General features: G+C 34.2%; 4 protein-coding genes across 5 annotated transcripts in view; 2 read left to right on the top strand and 2 right to left on the bottom strand.

Moving 5' to 3' along the window:
* LOC126857279 (uncharacterized) overlaps positions 1-17,467 on the bottom strand; it is a 136,017-nt gene extending 118,550 nt beyond the window's left edge. Inside the window, exon 1 of the mRNA XM_050606531.1 lies at positions 17,446-17,467. The gene's annotated coding sequence lies outside the window, so the exon portion shown is untranslated. The remainder of the gene's footprint in view (positions 1-17,445) is intronic.
* LOC126857277 (ITG-like peptide) overlaps positions 1-20,970 on the top strand; it is a 295,970-nt gene that overhangs the window by 51,321 nt on the left and 223,679 nt on the right. The window lies entirely within an intron of this gene.
* LOC126857276 (uncharacterized) overlaps positions 1-20,970 on the bottom strand; it is a 100,487-nt gene that overhangs the window by 52,042 nt on the left and 27,475 nt on the right. The gene's annotated exons all lie outside the window — the stretch shown is intronic.
* The window catches only part of LOC126857262 (integrin alpha-PS2), a 62,103-nt gene that overhangs the window by 32,721 nt on the left and 8,412 nt on the right, over positions 1-20,970 (top strand). For both annotated transcript variants that reach the window (XM_050606496.1, XM_050606495.1), the window contains exons 4-6: positions 2,620-2,791; positions 7,978-8,039; positions 20,647-20,695. In XM_050606496.1, the coding sequence (XP_050462453.1) occupies positions 2,620-2,791; positions 7,978-8,039; positions 20,647-20,695 (283 nt within the window). The remainder of the gene's footprint in view (positions 1-2,619; positions 2,792-7,977; positions 8,040-20,646; positions 20,696-20,970) is intronic.

The raw sequence follows: 20,970 nt of genomic DNA, 5'->3' as shown, positions 1-20,970 counted from the left end.
AAAATAATAATTAATTTAATGAAAATGAAGTAAATAATACATTAATTTTGTCGGTAGATCAAACCAATATCAGAGATCCGTATCGGCGAGTTACCATAAACGATTTCGGCGTTCACAAACGGACAGATCGCGTACTGGAGCGAACTCGAGCGATTGAGCTAAACTGGCGCAATAGATAAATTGCGGCACTTTGGCGTATCGTCTTTTTTCTTTCGCGTCCTTCATTTTCGCTGTTTGGCGATCGTCGATAGGCAACGACCGACAGCGTAACGATCGTTACGTTCAATCAGCCTGCGGTTCGTCGGTATTATCTCAAAAAGCCAGGCTGCTTTGAGGCGGGCAAAAACTTTCGCAGGATAATCAGTTCGAGTACCTTTTTGCGAAGGGTTTGTCGATGAATTTGAAATACATATCAATAACGCGGTCTTTAAATACAGTTATGTCCCCGATTTCTTCTAATTAGCTCGTTTGAAACAAGACGGGATCGTCATTAAGAGCGGCTCTTTCGGATAATCTCGAGCCCCACGGATCCATCATCGGCCTGATTACGATTTTTCGTCGGGGAACAACTTCAATCAAGACGGAAGAGTCCTTTTGTAATTTTCGATTAAGGCCGGGGCATGGCATTCCCAAGAGGGATACGTATAATGACGCACCGTAGTAACACGCCTTAATTGGCTCGCAATTAATAATGCATGCTTGCGTGTACTGCATCGTTCGCACGAGCATTGCGTCCATATAATCTCCATCTTCTAAAGAGCTCGGCATCGTTCACGCAATTCTCATGCGTGTGGAATCAGCGTGCGTCTTGTTAAGAAGCCTCATTTACACAGAATGGCCTTGAAAAGCGTTTAAAATGTTGGCCAGTGAGACAAATTATATAATTATACGAGAAGCTACCGCGTGCTACTTCTGACGCCATACAATATCTTTGGATGATTTTGAAACTGATTTAAATCGTATCGCTTCTGTATCATGTTATAATCATAATATAATGCAGAAATACGAGATAAAAAATGGTGATACTTCTTTGACATAATGCATATATCGTGACAGCAAGAAGCATTGTTATACCTCGTTACTTTTAAGCTACGCTTATTGTTAGCCTTGAAGATCGTTTAGCAAGTCGTAACTATGTACAACGCGATACTTTATCTTTCCGATGAATCTATACAGTAGCGAGAATATGATTGCTGACCACGTCGTTATTTTATCAACAAATTAACTGCGATGATGTGCAATGTGTTCCGCGATAAGTTGTCGAGGTATCGCGCGTATTTCGAGAGATTTACGATGTAGACGTGAGAAATCGGACATAAATACCTCCCGTTATACGCTCGCACATACGTTACATTGCGTTATTAAGGCCATCAGCTGCTTCTGGTTGCTTGGTCAAGTACAGATGATTGACATAATGTGTGAGAGAACTCACGTTTGTATTGGCGCGTCTAACGAAATGGTTTCTACAAATGTACTTCGTCTGATAAATTTGTCACTTCAACGACATGTTATAAACAACACGTCGATAAGATTTTGTTTGAAATTTTATAAAATAATCGTTTCTAGACATTTATTTTCAACAATAGGTATCAGAAATCAAGGTAAATTATTTCAATCGCGATAATCGTATTATGTTCTTGAAATTTAAAGTTTTTTTTTTTTTTAAAGCAAATCATTTTTGAGATTGATTTTAGTTATATGTAATTTTATATAAACATAGATTTGAATTTTTTAAACTTTATTTAATTACAATTTTGAAGATGTTTAACATTGAAAACAAAAGAAACTAAAATAAAAATAAGAATTTACAGCAATTAATGGAATCTCTCATTAATTTTCAGCTAGAATCATTATATTTGACATAGTGATAGATAGTTTGTGGCTAAAAAAGACATTCGGTTTGAAAGAGCCTATAAGTACGACATCGTAGAAACGTTTGTAAGATTGTTCGTGCATTACTGGAATAGAAATTACAGCTTGTCTACGTAACGCGTACTTATGAGAAAATGCCTAAAGGCATGAATTTAATATTAATAGTACCTGCCTGCAATAATCGAATACCCAGCAATACATGATATTTAACGGTAGCAAAAATTATGCAGCAGAAAAGAGTTTTTACTTCCAAGAGATCATCAAAGCCATGCAAGCCGCGCGTATGCAAATACGTCTCGCCTGAGTATCTCGCGGAAAGCACACGTGTATTTCTAAATGCGGCAGTGATTCGTACGGATTGCGTAATGCGCTTTCCGGGGTTGCTAAACATGTCCGAGGTCTATATTCTTGCCGTACATTTTTTGTTAAATGAATCATTATAGAATACAAGTAATATATTCTTAAATATATTTATACAGGGTGTTCTCGGAATTAAACCGACAAATTTCAGGTAATTATAAAGGACATGAATTCCGAGACATCTTGTATACATGCCATAAACATGCCGTGGTTTTAAATTCATCGTACGTGCATTTTTTTTCTTTTCTTCATGTAAACTCCATTAAAGATCGACAACTGATCGGTTTTTTAATTGTGATTACGGCGAACATTAGAAATTATAAACAACCGCAATAAGATCGAATATCGAATCATTAATAATCATGCAATCTCGCTTTATGTTTGCAGGCATGCGCGCCTAGATACATCTGGTTCTCCGTATCGCAGCCAAAGTACGATCCGGATGACAGTAGGTGGAATAAAGAATCTACGGTGGGCAACAGGAGAGAACCGGTGGGCACGTGTTGGGTCGTCGCTAATAACTTCAACGAATCGCAGGAATATTCCCCATGTCGCACGAGTAAGTTTTTGTTCAAGCCCTCTTATCGCAAAGTGTCACAAAAGTTGTGTACTTTTTTCTTAAACATTTATATTTTTGGTGAATTCGAAAAAAAAAAAAAAAAAAACTGACATTAAGTTTCCTTTACGATTATATAGTATTCAATTTTGGAGAATGTCGAATTAAAATACCGTTAAAACAACGAAATCTATTAAACAAAATAAAATTAGGAGTAAGGCATTTTATCTGCTACTCGTGCTACTCTCAACGAAAATATTATACATAAATGTTATTTTAGTATCTGTGGTCCAGAGAAAGTGCGCGTAAGTTCTATCGCGTCCATCCACTTCAATCGTTAACAAAACGTTCCCTGAAGATTTCCGTTCTTAACGAAAGCGACTTTGCGATAAGGTAAACAAAGTACGAGCGAATGTTTAATTTCCACTCTCCGTCGTCCTCTCTCCGTCGCCGGTATCGAACTCTCGAGGGCGGTACGATTTATAGCACGCGCGTCGCCTCGTCCTCCGAATATAGCTCCGGTTTATAAAAGAAGCAACGAAAAAAAATGTCTTCAGAGATTTTTGTGTATCCCTGACTGTACGTTCGAGACGAGTGCTATAAACAGTTGTAAACAGGCGTCTTTTCGAAGACACAAAGCAGGACCTGAACGTATCCTTTAGGCGCAACAAAGTATGTAGCTTTTGCCATGTCTGGAGGTAAATTCTCCTCATTCTCTTCGCCGAGGATCACACGCCGAGGACGAATTTCCTCCACGGGGTAACAAGGATGCAACCGACATATGGCCGTGTTCCCCAAGTATAGCGACCATAAATACGCCATGTAATAGGATATTTCCTGCCGACCATGTATATGCCTCGTGTCTTAATGACAAAGGACATATCGACTTTCGGTACCGCTTTACTCCGTACTGGTTTTTTGGAGATATCAGGTCTAATTAGCTATAACTTTTGGCAAATAGTAAACGACAAAAACTTAATATAAAGTAAATAATGAGAAAAGAATTCGAAAAGAATTTGAATATAATTGTTAAAAATTTAATATTATATTATATTTTATTATGTATTATATATATGTAAAATTATATAAAATTAACTTTAGGGAAAATTTCTTTTCATTGATGATATCAGGATGTCATGTATTCTGGCTGCTTTCCAAATAAATATTATCAGAATTCAGTTGTAAAATGACCGCAAAATCTTCGCGGAACGCAAAATGCGGAAGCGAACGTGAGCCTTGATATGAGCTCATCGTCCAGAAATTCCGTGATGATCGCGCAATTAAACAATTAGAAGCCGAGTCGGATGAACGAATCGCTTTCCCGAGAATCGTAGAATCTTTTTAGCGAGGCGTTAGAACTTAGCCAGAATTTATAACGTAATATAATTTGTAATGTAACATTATGGGATTGCCTTATTACACATCGGCCCAATTAAATCGCTCATTCTTAAAATTAAATGTCTATCGCATAACTATTTGTTTGGCGATTCGTTATCTACTTGAAGAACCACAGACAACAGCGACTTTTTATTCACATATTATCCATTAAAAATATATTGTGTGACATATATTGATTGCGACATTTAACACTTTCGAAGCAGATAAGGACATATCATGGCGTAAGTAAAGATATTTAAATGTAGAGGAAAACATTTTTCACATGTGTAACTAACGAGAGGAAGAAAGCAAGCGGAGACTTACAGTGAGTGCATTCCTCGATGAAAGACGCCTACTAGCTCAAGTGGCTGGGGGAGTGAGAAGAGAGGCATTGGGGAGGGGGAGAGGAGGAAAGATAATAATTGGAAGGCGCCTCTGGGACTAACAATAAGGCACTAACTCGGCATCGTTGTAACAAGGCCAATTAACACTTGATCCTACTTGAATTACGATCGAGCTACCGATCTCCAGCAACATTCTTCCTTCTTCATTGCATTAGAACAATTTTTTCAAACATATAATTGCATATTTTATTTTGCATAAAAATAAAGAATATATCAATCAATTGTTCGAAAAAATATTTCTCGCTTGGATTACCAGTACAAATCTTTAATGTCATGCAGCAGTAATTAATCTTATGGCTATTGATTATATTGTAAAATATAAAAAAATTATAATTAATTATGTAATGTATAATTGAACAATCTAATTATAAAATTGATGTAGAAATCAATACGAGAGAATTAATATATTTTTACTATAAACGCGGTCACCTTATTTTGAAATAAAACAAGTGACCCGATAATACATATTGAGGATACGTAATCGCGCACCGACGAACACATACACGCACATGAAATAAGAATTACAGTAGTTCCATTCATTCCCCGTAACTCGATTAAGGGTCGGTCATACAACTCGAGCTGATCTCCTGCAATGCTCTGATTTCTTTATTAGACGCTTCAAAATCAGATTCGTGATTAAAATCACATCAATTTAAAATCTTCTATTGTTCCCTTTATGTGTGTGCTGCCAGAGACTTGAGTAAAATAAACATGTGAAAAAGTATTGTACAAAAAATAATGTTATATTTAAAGATATTAAAAAATTCTCCTAATTGACAATAAAATAAATAAAAACTTATACTATAAAATTAATTTCTTTTATGATTATTTTAATAGAAACATTTTAATAAAAAATACATGTCTTATATTTTGAATTACTCCATGACACGTCTATCCAGAGCTTATCGAAAGAAAGTAACTGCCGCGCGAGAGCGGCTTTTCTTGTTGACGATGAAAAAGTTTCTCTTTTCCACTTGTCTACGGTGTGTCGACTCGAGCTTAAGAGCGGAGAGTCTCTTATATCGACGAGAATAGCATCCTTGCAAAGCGCGAAGAGGAGACGGATTATAAATAGATCGACCATCGACGATATCGCGGTCGAATGCATCCGTTGTTACTTCACGGATGATACCGTTATTATACCGATTTTAACGCGTTTAACATGCAACTGTGATAAACAGTTAATTTTTTAATTAATGGGGAAGATTAAATAAAAAATCTGTTCAATTATCTCCGAGAAAAATTATTTTGGAACGAGATTTTTGGACGATTGCGGGGACTTTTATTAGCTTACGGATCCGCTACTTTATGATTCGATAAAGATATGCGCGTCACGAGTGTCCGACGAGTGGCGCCGATCTCGTTTTATATCTACTTTTTCGTTGCGCGACGCAACCGGATCGACGAAGACGACCGGATTGATGTAATTGCGTGACTGACAGCTCGTCTAAAGTGAACGATCGGCTGTCGAGAGAGGGGCTCCGTTGCTGCCGCGCTCATAACGTACATATGTATATACATGCGTATGTAGAAGAAGACCGGGTCCTACGGGACGACGCGAGCTGAGCCACCGGATATTCTCACATACTTGCGCGCCTTTTCTTGCGAGGCGTAATGCAGTTCGTTGCAGCAGTCGCATCGGCATGGCACTGACCCTGTCAGTTGGCTTCTGTCGGCTCTGGCCTGATAATTTGCTACTTGCAGTTATCACATTGGCAGTTAATTATTAGACTGACGCGTCAACGGTCGGTTTCCGTAATATCTTACATGTTTGTTCGCTTTAGTATTTTATCATAAAGGCGATCTAATTATAAAACTTGATTTGAAAGTTAATTAAAAGATATAAATAATATGTTATATATATATAATTGATTTTTTGAGCTTTAAATAATTCTGTCCGCGTGGTCGTGCATTAGTATTCGTATAATATTCGCAATGCAATTTTTCATTAGAGTTAGGTATCCAAAGATTTATGTTCTCGTGTTAATTGCATATATTTATATTTTAATTAACAAAAATTTATATAAACTATGTATTGATATTAACGACAGCAATTATATCGTCGTGATAGCATTTAAATGAATAGAATTGCTACATTATCTTTTGACTTGTATCATATGCTGATAATATTAATAATAATTACTTATAGTGATATGTTAATACATGAATATGTTAAAAAAACAAAGAGATTTTATCTTCCAAAAAGAAAGAATTGAAAAAGATTGAATGTCATTAATCTTAGATAATCGCATTTCTACGAAATAACTCCATTATTGTGTATTATCGAAGATAATCTTTTCTCATTTATACTCATTGTCAGTAGAATTGTGCTAAGAACAATAACCGAATTTCTCTTCATAAAGCATTTCATTAATCAATGTAACTCATAATTTTAAATTTATAAGTTTACATTACATTGTACATACAATTCTATTTTTATACATCGTTACTATATTGAATCTTGCCTATCACAGAATTCCTTTCAGCAAAGTGTTCGCGTTATCGCGATAATAATCAATTCCATTTTAACATATAGTGGTAAATGTTAAAGTAAAATGCATAGTTTCATAGCCGCACCGAAAGAATTTCAGTAAAATTACCGTCAAGCTCATAGATCTCTCCGCTTTTATTACTGTTCGTATCTAAAAGTGTCGTCGCGTTATCTAGTTAACGAGCATAGATACTCGATGACCATTTCCCGGATGGCGCTGTTCACGATCCGTGATAAAACATGCAGCTTGCACTTTCGTCTCGCCGCGATCATTCGGATGAAGAAAATGAATCGCGAAGGCGTCACGGCGGAAGATCAATCTAGGTTTAATGACGCGTATATATACGCACTACTTTGCTTGTGCGTGTAATCGAGTCTTTAAAGCGATACCACTCCGTTTCCTAGTCGATAACGCGTCAAACTCCAGGAATATATACACATACAAAGACGAATCTTCCTTATATCCGTATTATTCCGTAATACAGCTACAAAGAGTTCTTATTAATCTAAGCAATAATAATAAAAAATTATTTTTTTTTTAGAAAACTTTTAACAATTTTGAGACAATTTTGCTTTGAAAACATAAAAAAAAAATATGTTATTATGTTTTCTACTTTATTAAATCAGAAATGCATTAATATTTTTATAATTTTGTTTGATCTTTATTAGTAATAAAATATTTTAATTATTATTTAATTTTGAAATAAATATTTATATTTTTACAGTGGAAAAAATATTGTTTCTTTGTATGTCGTATTGTGTGTTTTTGATTTCTTATTTTTAATCGTGGTTAAAATGTATGACCATGTGCCAGTTGCGCAAAAAGGAAGATTTATTTGAACGCTACTACTGAAATATGATACCTATGTTTGAAAGAGTAAAGAACGAAATGGTATAATTGTCTGTTTCCGTTTTAGGATACTGGGGCTACCACAGACAGGGTTCTTGCCAAGCTGGTTTAGGAGCCGCGATATCTAAGGTAAGTCAAACAATATTTAACTTTCTTGCTCATGACTTATAAAGAATATTATTATTTCTTTAATTTTTAACTCGCAAAATATTACCACAAAAAAAAAATTAATTTAAAAGAAAAAACTTAAAGTTTTACTTTTATATTCAGTTCTTAGACATCTATCTTTATCTTAAGCATCAGCTGACATATTAGAAATTATATTATTTCAAAATTCAGCGGATCTCAACGTTTCGAGATACAAAGATTCGCGATGTAACTTAGCGATTTAAATGACAACCGAAAGCGCATCGCGTGAATGTAAATGCCGTAACGTGTCTCGATGGTTGCGACGCGACGTCCTGAAAGCGTTAGACACGAGGGGATGCTGGCGAGGGCCGAATATGGCCAGGAATGCGAATTCCTACCTCACGCACCTCCGTCGTGCGTTCGGGGCATTCGTATTCGTGCCATGGCGCATCCGTGCATGGTGCAACGGAGCCAATCGTCGCAGCTTTCTCTCTCGTATACAATTGTCTTGTCCGAAGCTCCGATTCTCCGGCGACCGACAGAGATCGCGGCACCGAATGAACCAGGACCGTAGGCGTCTCTGTGCGCCTTTTGCTCGCTTTTCACTCGAGATGCATCTTCGACGAACGTGGGTTGTTTGTTGCACCTGCATAATCTCTACGCGCCGATATGCTCACTTCATCTCGCGACCCATGTTGCAATAAATATCGGCAACAGCCACCGACAAATCGGTAGCTGCTGCTTTCACCTATCGACGCAATGATCATTCTTATCTCATTTAAAAATTTTGATGCAAAAATTTTTTAATGGATTGTGGCCAATTTTTTTTTTTTTTTTTGCAAGAAGTGTTCAGATATATTTACTAAAAATGATGTTTAATTTGATGCTTCGATGCAATTCATATTTAGAGAGTATTGCATATTTTCAACAATATATGGATTCTTTAATTTCACAATATAAAGTCATAATATAAAAATTTTGTAATTTAATATTATATTGTTGTTTTGGGCAATATTTTAATATAAGCTTATAAAGAAAATTTGATATAAAAATTCAAAGAGAATAAGGGCATTGGCAATATGTGATGAAAAAAAATATGAAGTTTTAGTTTCGCGTTTTTAAAACATTTAAAAATATCAATTAAAAATATACAATAAATAATCTTCTTCCGTTCAAGGAGTAAAATTATTTCCGTCGCAATCTTTTTAAAACATTAACGATGTTATTGCGCCGCGACATATCTACTTTTATATTGTCATGTTTTTCGAATCATATATAATCCACCATCTAATCTCTCTCTCTTTCACGGTAAGAAATCCCACACGAGAATAATAGCGTTATCGCGCAGCGGGACGGCTTCGATTGCGCCGCCAAAGAAATAGTAGGACAATTCCGCGGACATTCAGCTGGTTATCTTGCCACGGATGTATAATTCAGAATTGCGCGGCTATATGGCAGATGTTTAATGCATGTTGCGAATCGTATCCGATTCCTAACTCGGTTTCAGCATTCAATGTTAATACTCCGCCCGCGCTCAATTCTAATCGCGTATGCCTGCTTATATTGCATACTGCAGATGTGATAATTTTAGATATATTTGATAGCTGTTTCAGATCGATTTTTTGCTATACTTTTACAATTTCGCTCTAAAGCGGTAGAAGTTTTCTAACGATAGTAAAAATAATAAATTTAACGTTGGTATGTCTTATTTATAGTACATATCTCATTATATTTTCAAAATGCTAACGTAAAATTTATAAAAGATGTCAAAGAAAAGAAAGATTGACTTTACTGATCTTTAATATTATTTTTGTAGAAAAAAAATAATTTCTCTTAAACATTCTATTAGAAAAATAAGCTTCTATTTTTATTTTTCTTACATACTGATATCTAGTCGACATGCTAATCATTTTTGTGATTTATTTTGCATAATAAAATGATAAGAAAAATTAAATATATTGAATTGACAATTTTAACGCAAATATATGAGTTGAATAAGTTCGATTTCTCATCGAATGAGAGAAATTATGCCGTCTTTCTTCTCTTTTCGGGAAACAAACGCTATTGTACGTCTCTCGATGCCATCGAGAACGAAATCGACCATCGATCTTCGCGTTAAACTGCTCTTACTGTTTAAACCATTATCAATCGTTGTTTTACCTGGTAGTACGATTTATCGGACGGACGATCTAGACGAGATCGATCGATAGCCGATCACTATCAATCGATGCAACTGACTTTCCCTTCAACTTGGTTGGTTCCAAATCACGATTCGACAATTGAAATATATGTTCTTGAGCTTCTTTCGTACGAACTGATTCTTACATTCTTACGGAGAAATCTGGATGAGATTTGATGTGAATCAATATCCTATACAATCATTATAATGTAATAATTTATAATGAAAAAAAGACGATAAAAACCAATTGTGTAACTTTTATTATACAGATATAAAATTAAGAAGAACTTAATTTCCCTCACATAAATTCAGGTTTAATTTCAGAGTTATTATCTTTTTTAAGTGATCAATAAACTATTTAAGTTTTTATTAACAAGACTAACTTATTAAGATTAACCATAGTACACTTATGGATGTGTGTGTACATACGTCAGCATAAATTTCAATATATCCCCCCGACCCATCCTTACGGCTCATACATATTTGGTTGCGTGGTTATATTTCAATCGCGGATAGGACCCCCGTGTATTTCCCCCTTCTCTTCTGCCGTTTGCCCTAACTCTTTTCGATCGGCGCCAGAATACAACGTACAACTCGTGCCAGTCGTGTTTCGTGTAGACGGGGCGCAGTCTGTCCGCTATTGTCTCGGTTGCAAATTTTTCGCGTGTATAAGTATCGGACCCGAACGCCACTCCGTGGGGGGTACATCGTGTAAATTCCCTTGCCCTTATCCTCCCGCCCCTATGACTCCGCATGTAGCACGAACCTCAACGACAAATGCACGTATTTGCTTACTACTGTTTGGCTAATCTGTTGAACGTATGTTAGCCAAAGAAATGGCATGAAAAAATAAAGTAGAATATTAATCTAAAATATTAATGCAAAATTTAATATAGACACGCGGGGAATTTTAGCATCGAGAAAAGTTTTTTTATCCTTGAGAAATTAACGAGAAAATTATAATTATAATTAAGAATATCTCCACTGAATATGTATATATTTATGATTTATATGTGTAACGAAATAAATATATTCACGTATCTAAAAAATAAAAATTATCTAACAAACGCATTTTTATCATTCACTATCTATCCTAATTATTTCTCACTCGCTCGAGAATCGATCATTGCCTTTTCACTTGCATGAATCGCGTGATCCGAAAGACGAACGAGCCGACCGACTCGACCTTTAATTCACCTCTCGACACGTCGAAAAGCGCATTCTTCGGGTTCGACGAGCAGAACGGCTCGATGCGTCCCTCAGCTCACTCGGTTTGGCGAGAGGGGCTTAGAAATTGATGGCGCCGGAACACAAAAGTTACGGCTGTTGCACCCGCGTCGTCGAGCACCTACGTCGGGACGCGAATCGTTGCTGGGCGTGCACGTGACTCGATCGTACGTTTGACATTGTTTGGTCGACGGGGAAGGTCCCATTGTCTTCGGACCGTTCGAATCGCTTAGCCCGGTATACCGCGACTTGCAGATATTAATATTTGCGGGACAATAAATAGAAAGGACATTGTATACTGAAACGCAGCGAATTTGGCGCCATTCTGGATCATGCACGAATAATAAGATCAATTTTTGATAACTGATAGAAATTTTAAAATACGAATAAAATGTCTATCTGCCTCTAAAAGGCTTGAAAGCTTTTATACACGATCAGTTTAGAAATGCAATCCTTTTTTAATTTCTTCTTAGAGTGGCGAGATAATATTTAATGGCACTTTACCTTCTATCAAAGAGTTTTTTTTTTTATCTATTTAAGCTACGAGGATTCTTGGAAAGTACAAAACTGTATTAAGTAATCACTTTTTCGGCTTGCCAAGCACTATGAATAGGATATGTTAATTTTACTAATCAAGTTACATTCTGCTTCTTAATGCCTTAATACTGTTCATTACTTAATACCTTATCAAATGACATATGTCAGCGAGACAGGTAGAATGTTAATTAACTCGGTGGTTAATTTACTCGGTGGAAATAAGTAACATTCTCTTAAATCTTATGTCTTTTTCGTACCGTGTGTAAGACGAGGAATTTGTGGATGCTGGTTATAGTGATTAGAAGGAACGCAGCGGATACGTTTTCGCTGGATTCTGATAAGTAATCGCGAGTCCATTAGACCCAATGATAGTCTCTGATTGTGCCGGCAGGCGTTTTGCGAACAACGACACCGTGCAGTAATTCTATCGGAACCGAGAATTTACGATATCGAGTCAATGCATTTGCATCGGATCGTTCTGTGATCGTAACACTAAGTGAATTTTCGCGACCGGAGATACTTGCATTATTTATTCAATGGAGATACTATGTACTCGGCTTTATTTTATATTACAAAATAAGATTGTAAAAATCCTCTTTAAGCAACAAATAACAAAAAATTTGAAGAAAAATATAACTTATCTCCACTGTATATATAATACCTATGATATATATGTATATAGAAAAAAATTCTGTGATGGTCAAATCATATCTTTTTTCTTTTTATTTTCAATTTAGAAAAATATGTATTAAAAGAGCAAGCTAATATATTTCATAATTTAAAAATCACGCGAAATATATTTTCTACCACGACAAAAATATTCCGTAGCTGTCCATCAATGTGTTAATCACTTCTTCGTGGATATCTATTTCCATCGCTATCTTAGTTGAACAAAACCGAAGACAGGCAACCGTTCGTTATCGCGTCACTAGAGAACGACACGTTCTGACGAGGCAAAAAATTGGCGCCACTAGGGAGAGATTTCTCGTCGTCACGTCGACATTGTCTACGGTACGATTTAAAGCGTATATACATGTATATGCGCGTGATGTCTCGCCGTCGGTTGCGGGGAAAAAAATCGGAGGGAAAGAGCGAGCGGCCGCAAGGAAAGCAAACAGCAGGAGTTTCAGGTGGCCATTTAAGGCTTGGACATTTCGTTCTGTCACCGTGTTCCGTGTTCAGCGTCGTGCGACGTCGCGAGGAGGCCACCTACGCGTTGGTAGGGTCCTCTCGGCTACGGGTTTGCATTGTTTTATAAACGACCGTCGTGATAAGCAGAGTAAAACGAAACTGGACACGTTCTCGATATTTGCTCCATTGCTTCAAAATCTTATTAACTTCTCGATGTATTTCTTATGTTGTAGAAAATAATAATGCGATTTTATATATTCTCGTATATCGGAAATGTAAAACTATAATTTAATAATCCCCGGTAACATTATTCATTACAATTGAGATATCGCGTGTCGTAGAGGAGGAAATGCCACGAGTGCATCGTTGCATAAAATAAAATCTCGTGTTACATGCTTTCATCCGTATAGCGTTTCTTTTTTTATTCTCTCAGTGTACTCGCATTAACGCATCTCTCTCGTTTTTCATTTAATCCGTAGAAATTGCATCTTACTTCCTCGTTACGGCGTATCCTTCGCGTGGGCGCATTCACACGTGGGTGCATCTCAAGAGAATGTAACGATATTGTCACGCAGTTAACATTTTGATCCCAGCGGTATTTACGCGAAACCTTGGCAAATGCGAAACAAATTTTTAAAGGGACTTTAGTGATATTTACATCGTTCAATAGTGTTCTTATAAAATTTTTGAAATTTACTTGAGAAGATCTTTGTCAAATTTCATCTATAAATTTTCTTACTGATGTACATTCGACGTTCTCTTTAATAGATAAAGATAACACATTTTTTCTCTACATTATATTTATTTACAATTAACTTTGTCATTGTTGCTATATGTTATTGTAATATGAGTAAATTAATATTCATGATTATTATTTTGTTTTTTAAATTTCTTAAAAGAATAAAATTACTTGATCTTAATAACTTTTTTTTAATACTTGATTGAAATTTTAAAGATTAATTAAAATACATAAAAGAGGAAATATTAAAAATGGTAATAAAAAAATAAAAAATTATTTGATTCGAAAATTTTTGCCGCTTTATTGAACAACACATTAATTGTTGTAATTTTAACTAATCTTCCGGAAAAATAAATGGAATTGACACTATCTATTTATGTAACAAAATTATTATGTAATATAACACAATAAATGAAAGATACAATTTAATAATATTATCGAATATGAATGATACATATTATTGACTTTTTGTATAAATTTTGGATTTTTAATTTTGAATAAAAATTTGTGTTTATTATATTATTTTACTTACAGCCATTTCTGTAGATCTGCTTAAAGTTAAAAAATTCAAAATTTTTGCTTTAAACTTCAACAAAATTATTCAATGGATAATAACATGCGTTTTACTAATATAGGCATCATGATTCGATCTGATAATTGTTATAATTGTGCGAAAGCGTCCAATGTATTCGATTTCGTTTTCTATCTATTACCACATCCATATTGCACGATCTTGTAACGAAATGTGCTTGCGCATTCAGATTTTCTTGTGATCATTCATGTAGATCGTATTCATATCGATTAATATATATGCGAGCCGTAATTTTCACTATTTCGGCATTGCCGTTAAGTAAGTGCGTAGGAGTGCGCACCGTTACAATGCGTAAAACATAAACGCTTCGACGGTCGAGTACGATGGTTTATAGGGTCGCGACCTGGACTATGAGAATTTATAATTATTTCTACTACAGGCAAATATATAGAGAGCAAGAAAATATTTTAATAATTATATATTAACAAATCTAATTAAAAGATTACTTAATTATCTCTTCTCAATGTTTAATATTTTTAAATTGCCTTATAGATTTTTCTAAAAAAAAAACTGACTATTCTAAATATTTTTGCGTTCTGAGATTTTAATTAATATTATAGAATTTGAGAAAAATTTCATGTGAATCTACGAGTGGATAACGGATTTCTATGATTTCACTTGGATTTCGTGCAAGATTGAATACCGTATCCGTTTTGTAAGAAAGCTAACTGTAGAAGTACTTTCGATACATTGCATGGGAATGACGGGCGCAAAGGGTCAACAGCGTTGAGTATGTCGACAATTTCGAGAGCCACTCGAGTTCTCACGTACCGATTCAACGAGGTCTTACACCGCGGGAGACGTTATGTGAACCTCTCGAGATGGTTTCCCCATCTCATCGAGAGTGTTACTTTAATAAGTTCCCTCCGAGAGATATCCCGCGTTCCGGAAAACAGATGAAAATAAATACGATATTTATTCGAGACAATGCAAATGAAATTCTCACTTTATTGTACATTTCCATTACACAAAGTGATTCATTCGTTACGTCTCGCCTTTCGCGAATACAATTGAAATAGTACATCGATTTTTTCACTCCTTTACTCGAAAACCGCCGACGTTGTACGAGTTAGTACATACGAGTTTGTACGTTTTGAAGAATGTTTAAGTCATGACAGTCTACGCGTACTGGTATTGTTGGCGCTGTCGCATATCGTCATGCCGTTCGCGATGATTAATAATTTTTGAATGGGTACAAAGAGTCATGCCGCGTACCGAGAGAGGCTTTTGTGTGCCACTGCGATTCGCGCACATTTAACGCTCAAGACAAATGTTGCATGACAAAAGCACGGTTACTTCTATTACGTATTGCAGTCATAAATAATGCATGCTGCACGCGATATCATGCAAATGTCTTTTAGTACGTGCACTTGCTATATTTGCTGTGTCGGTTCATTTTTACAACTCTACATTCCTTTCGACTCTTATTCGTAATCTTTTTTCGCAATCAATTATATATCTCAGTTATAATTCTCTTGTATGACTTCTCAATACATTTGAAAATGAGATATTTTACAAAATAAAATATTTTTATAATTAATTTTTAAATTAAAACTCTCAAAGCTGTTATTTAAATGTTACTTAAATGTTACTTAAAATTTTAATAAAAAAATTAAATCTCTTGTTTTATGTTTGTAATATATAACATTGCAATAGCAAAATACATGCAACTAATCTGTTTATTATAATATTTTGTTATAATATTTAATGTTATTGTGTTTTGTTTTTTTTTTATTTTCCTGAGAATAAATTTAAGTTGGATATTATTATTATATAATTTTATATTATTATTATTATGTAATTTTATTTCTAGTTTTCTCTTTAATATTCTAACAATCTCTATAGCTTTAACAATCCTTGCTGACTGAACCAGCAGAAATTCGAGACTTAAAGAACGTATCCCTAATCGCGTGCCCTACTCGCGTATCCTAACCGCGTGCCTTAATCGCGCATCGTAATCCTATCTCTCGCTACGCATTGGTGGTCTATTTTGCGTAGCCTATATCCATTCTTGGAGCCAATTGGACCTACCTTTCGTTGCTCCTGGCCACTTTCTGGATCAATCTCTAATCAGAGATCGAAGAAGGAGATACATGCTCCTTTTATCGCCGACTATTTATTATTGCCGGCGAAGAAGCACAAGACTTTTCTTGCTCATAAGAATATAAGAAGATAAACACCTTCTTTTGCCGAGTATATCATCATCGGCAGATAAGCGTGAATATTTCACACTTGATGACGATCGTTAGGTATTCATTTTAATATAACTTTATTTTAACTGAGACAAAGCTAAGTTATCAATTAATCAAAATCAAATATATTTATATATTTATCATAATTAATCATAATTTTTTAATCAAAATTTTGATTAAAAAATTATGATAAATTAATGATAAATTATGATAAATGTATAAATTTGATTAAAATTTATATATTAATATATACTTCATTTAATAATATAATAATGGATATATATAATAATATATGATATTAATTTGTATAATAAGAGATAATAATATATAATTTGTAACAAAATAAGATTGATTTACACAATATTTATGCCATTTGTTATTATATTATAATTAATTTAATTGATTAATATGATAATCATTTGGTGGCTCAGTTAAATCAAAGTTTAAGAACAAAGTCTACAAACAAATTCTACAATATGAATGAGCTGTAAGAAATTAGGATAAAATTGCCGCGCGTTATAAGAATGAATTACTATGACACGTATAATTGATAAAATTACTACCGTTCTTTATTCAATAAATCAGATAAATCTACGAATTGAAAAAAATATTTTCTGTAATCTTCCTTCTTTAATTTATTTTTGCAATAGATGCAATGCATATTAAAAAAAAACTTATTAAAAGTTATTCAACTCAATCTGTTTAAGCTCATCCATTTAAAAGTAACGGATTTATTACAATCTATAATCTATAATCTACAATCTCTACAAATCCGTTACTTTAAAATTAAATAAAAGTTTGTCACTCACCGGCACTGATGCGCAACAGCGGAGATTTGGTCTTGAAGCTACGTTGCCTGTAACATACAAATATAAAATCCAAATTATAACAGTGCCTAAAATATAATTAATATTTTAAAAAATTATTATTTTACGTGTCGAATTTTATATCCGATGCGTACGATAATAAGCAGGTACATAAATATAAAACAACAATTTTGTAAATTTAAAAAAGTTATTTTTTTTTTTGATAAGATATTTTTTCCAATAACAGAGACATTTATGTAAAAGGCTTTCTTTTTTTCTAATGTTCTCTTATTTAATTCATTAAAATAATGAAATTGAAATAATGTATGCAATTTTTAACAGCCAATATACAAATAAATACTCACCCTTGGGTTGCTCCGCCGGTGCAGGATGCCTTTCCTAGGCCTCCTCCTCCTCTCAGAATGTCAGGGTCGTTACGATCTGTAACATGCAAATAAAAGATCCAAATTGTAACAGCGCTTAAAATAATTAAAAATAATATTTTAAAATATTTATTATACGCATTGAATTTTATATTCGATGCATATAATAAGCAAGATTAATAGAATAATTTCATAAATTTTGAAAAAACTATTAATAACTGTAATAATTTCATATAAAAATTATAATCTAAAAGTAGAAACTTTTACAAGATTATAGTTTTTATATAAATATCTTTTTTTCTAATTTTTTCTTATTTAAATCATATAAAGAAAAAATCAAATTACTGCGATTAATTGTTTAATTTAAATTGCACGTTTGCAATTAATAGATAATTAATCTATAAATAAAAAAACTACTTACGACAGAGGTGCTTCACCGGTGCCCGATGCCTCTCCTAGGCCTCCTCCTCCACTCAGGTTGATTCACACGCGCGATACTTTAAACGACACTCCCGCACTTCTATTAAAAATTATTACTTCCGCACTTTTTTAAATTATTTTAAATGTTAATTAATTATTAATTATAATAATAATAGCTAATTATATTTTAATTTTTGTCACAGTCGCGATTAGAAAAAGAATTTATCTCGCACTACTTTACTGTTCGAGCGTCGTTGTACGAATGATAACAAGACCATAATACGTAACACGTTAACAATAACTAATGCTTATACCTCCAAAGCCGAATACAATGATATTGATAAGTCGCAGCCTGTGATTCGACTATTTTATTGCGCGTTTTCAATCCGAATCATATTTAAACCGTCGAAAAATCAAATGATAAAGCATTGGATAAAATATATTTAATTTTAAATATTTTTAAAGAAATAATTGTTACTTATTGTTAGAGAGAAAGATAGAGGGAGAGGGGGAAAGAGGGAGAGAAAGAGAGAAAAGAGAGAGATAGATAGAATTAATTATTAATTATAATAAATTATCTCCCGATCCTTGTCGCGATCGCGTTTACAAAAAGAGAATTTGACAGAAATATTATATATGTCATTGTTCAATTGTTGCCGTGCGAATGATAAGTGGGAAAGCAATTCAACGGGACGTTTCTCCCACTACTACAATACTATTCAAGTGTTGCCGAATATCATGTTATTGGTAATTTGTTGCCGAAGTATTTTCCGTAATACTGAATATCGATCGATAATTTAAATTATTACATTATCGTAGATTCATTCGGCACTCCCGACACTTATCGCGCGCAACACCACGCAAAAATTCGAAATGATGCGCCATCATGGCGGACGCGCCGATACTTGGCACGCAAATATCATGGACAAGCGCGATCCCTTATATCAATGAAATTCGGCGACGAAATCTCTCGATGCTCTTCGATGCTTTTCGTTGCTTCTCGATAAAGCGAATGCTGAACGACACGGTTCATCGGACTAACGTATATATCGCGAAATATTTGCATTTTAGAAACCGTTGACGTTGTTTCGACGCTGCGTGGAATGCATCGATCATGCATACCGAGATACGCGGTTAATTGCGGTTAATCGCGAGATCGCACAAGCTTATTAATGCATTGAGAAAATTACCTATCATTAAAATCGACATCCTCGACGTTCGTCCGGATACGAAATTTGTCCGGGACGGATTAAAAAGACGCGAAAAGACGGAGCGATCGCGATTCGACTGTACACGAACGACGCACGGCTTCAAATAATGGTTCGAGATTCAATCACGTGACCGCGGCTAATTTCGCACAACTATGCGACATAACTCCCTAGCGTTTACATAATTAAACGCATATATGTATATATAATACTTCAAACATTATATTAATTGGGTGTTATAAATATTTTTAAAGAAATAATTGTTATTTAGAGAGGAAGAGGTAGAGGAAGAGAGACAGGAGAGAAGGAGATAAATAGATAGATAGATAGATAGAGACAGAGAGAGAGAGAGAGAGAGAGAGAGAGAGAGAGAGAAAGAGAGAATTAATTATTAATTATATCTAATTATGTCTCGATATTTGTCGCGATCGCGTAGAAAGGAAATTTGATGAAATGTCTCGCGCTCTACGCACTTTACTGTTTGAGGGTCGCCGTGCGAATGATAAGCCATAAGTAATACGTCAACACTAGCGCGCCAATGTTTATGTCGTCAAGGCCGAATACCGAGACCGAATGTTATTGATAATTTGTTTTTAAAACATTTTCCGTACTATACATACAGAAGCACATATCTACACACGTATACATACATACATACATACATATCTATTATTTTTGAGTGCTAACTTTTTAAAAAAGCATTTTTCGATCTATATTTATAGGAAACTTTTTGTTGAGAATTAAATTTCCTATAAAATTTCAAAGTTTCGCCGGAATGTTTTAAAAAATTAGTAGCCAAAAGTTAGTATCCAAAAATCTTTAAAACCATGATTATTTTATATATTTTTACAAAATATCAGGAAAAGTATACAATTTTATAACAAGAAGTACTGAAACAAAAGATGTAGAAAATTAAATTATCTTTCAAATAAGATCAAAATGATCGTAGCAATACGTTCCATAAGGTTTTGAGATAACCAGTTTGAAATGTAAATTTTTTCATATTTTCGATTTTTTATTTAGAATTCTGGAAAATTAGAATTTTGCTTTATAAATGACGATTATAAAGTGAGAATGTTTTGTAATTTCAAAATCTCTCATAATTTAAGAATAAGATAAGAATAAAATAAAAAAAATTCTCATAAAATAAGAAAAGAAATTTACGCTCACAGTTACTTTTCTATTTATTTCAGAATGGCGAAAGAATTTTTATAGGAGCACCGGGCAGTTGGTACTGGCAAGGTAAGAATTTTTGATTAATTTTTATTTGTATGATATAATAACGTTTGTATATATGTATATTTTAAGACGTATGCGAGTACTGACTAAGACTCTTTCTTTTAAGTTACCATCGATGTATTTATATTTGTATATTATTTTTTTCTTTTTTTAAAAAAAAATTCTCTTATCTACGGCGCGATGCGACTGAACAAGAACGGAGGAGCGGATGTTGATTAGCGATTAGAGAGTGTGCGATTAGTAGGTTTGATTAATAATTCAGAGGGGAATTTCCTTTA

The sequence above is a fragment of the Cataglyphis hispanica genome, chromosome 21 (assembly GCF_021464435.1).
Source record: "Cataglyphis hispanica isolate Lineage 1 chromosome 21, ULB_Chis1_1.0, whole genome shotgun sequence".
Lineage (NCBI taxonomy): Eukaryota > Metazoa > Arthropoda > Insecta > Hymenoptera > Formicidae > Cataglyphis > Cataglyphis hispanica.
Note: the sequence above shows the minus strand (reverse complement) of the source record. Positions and strands in the feature narration are given on the sequence as shown.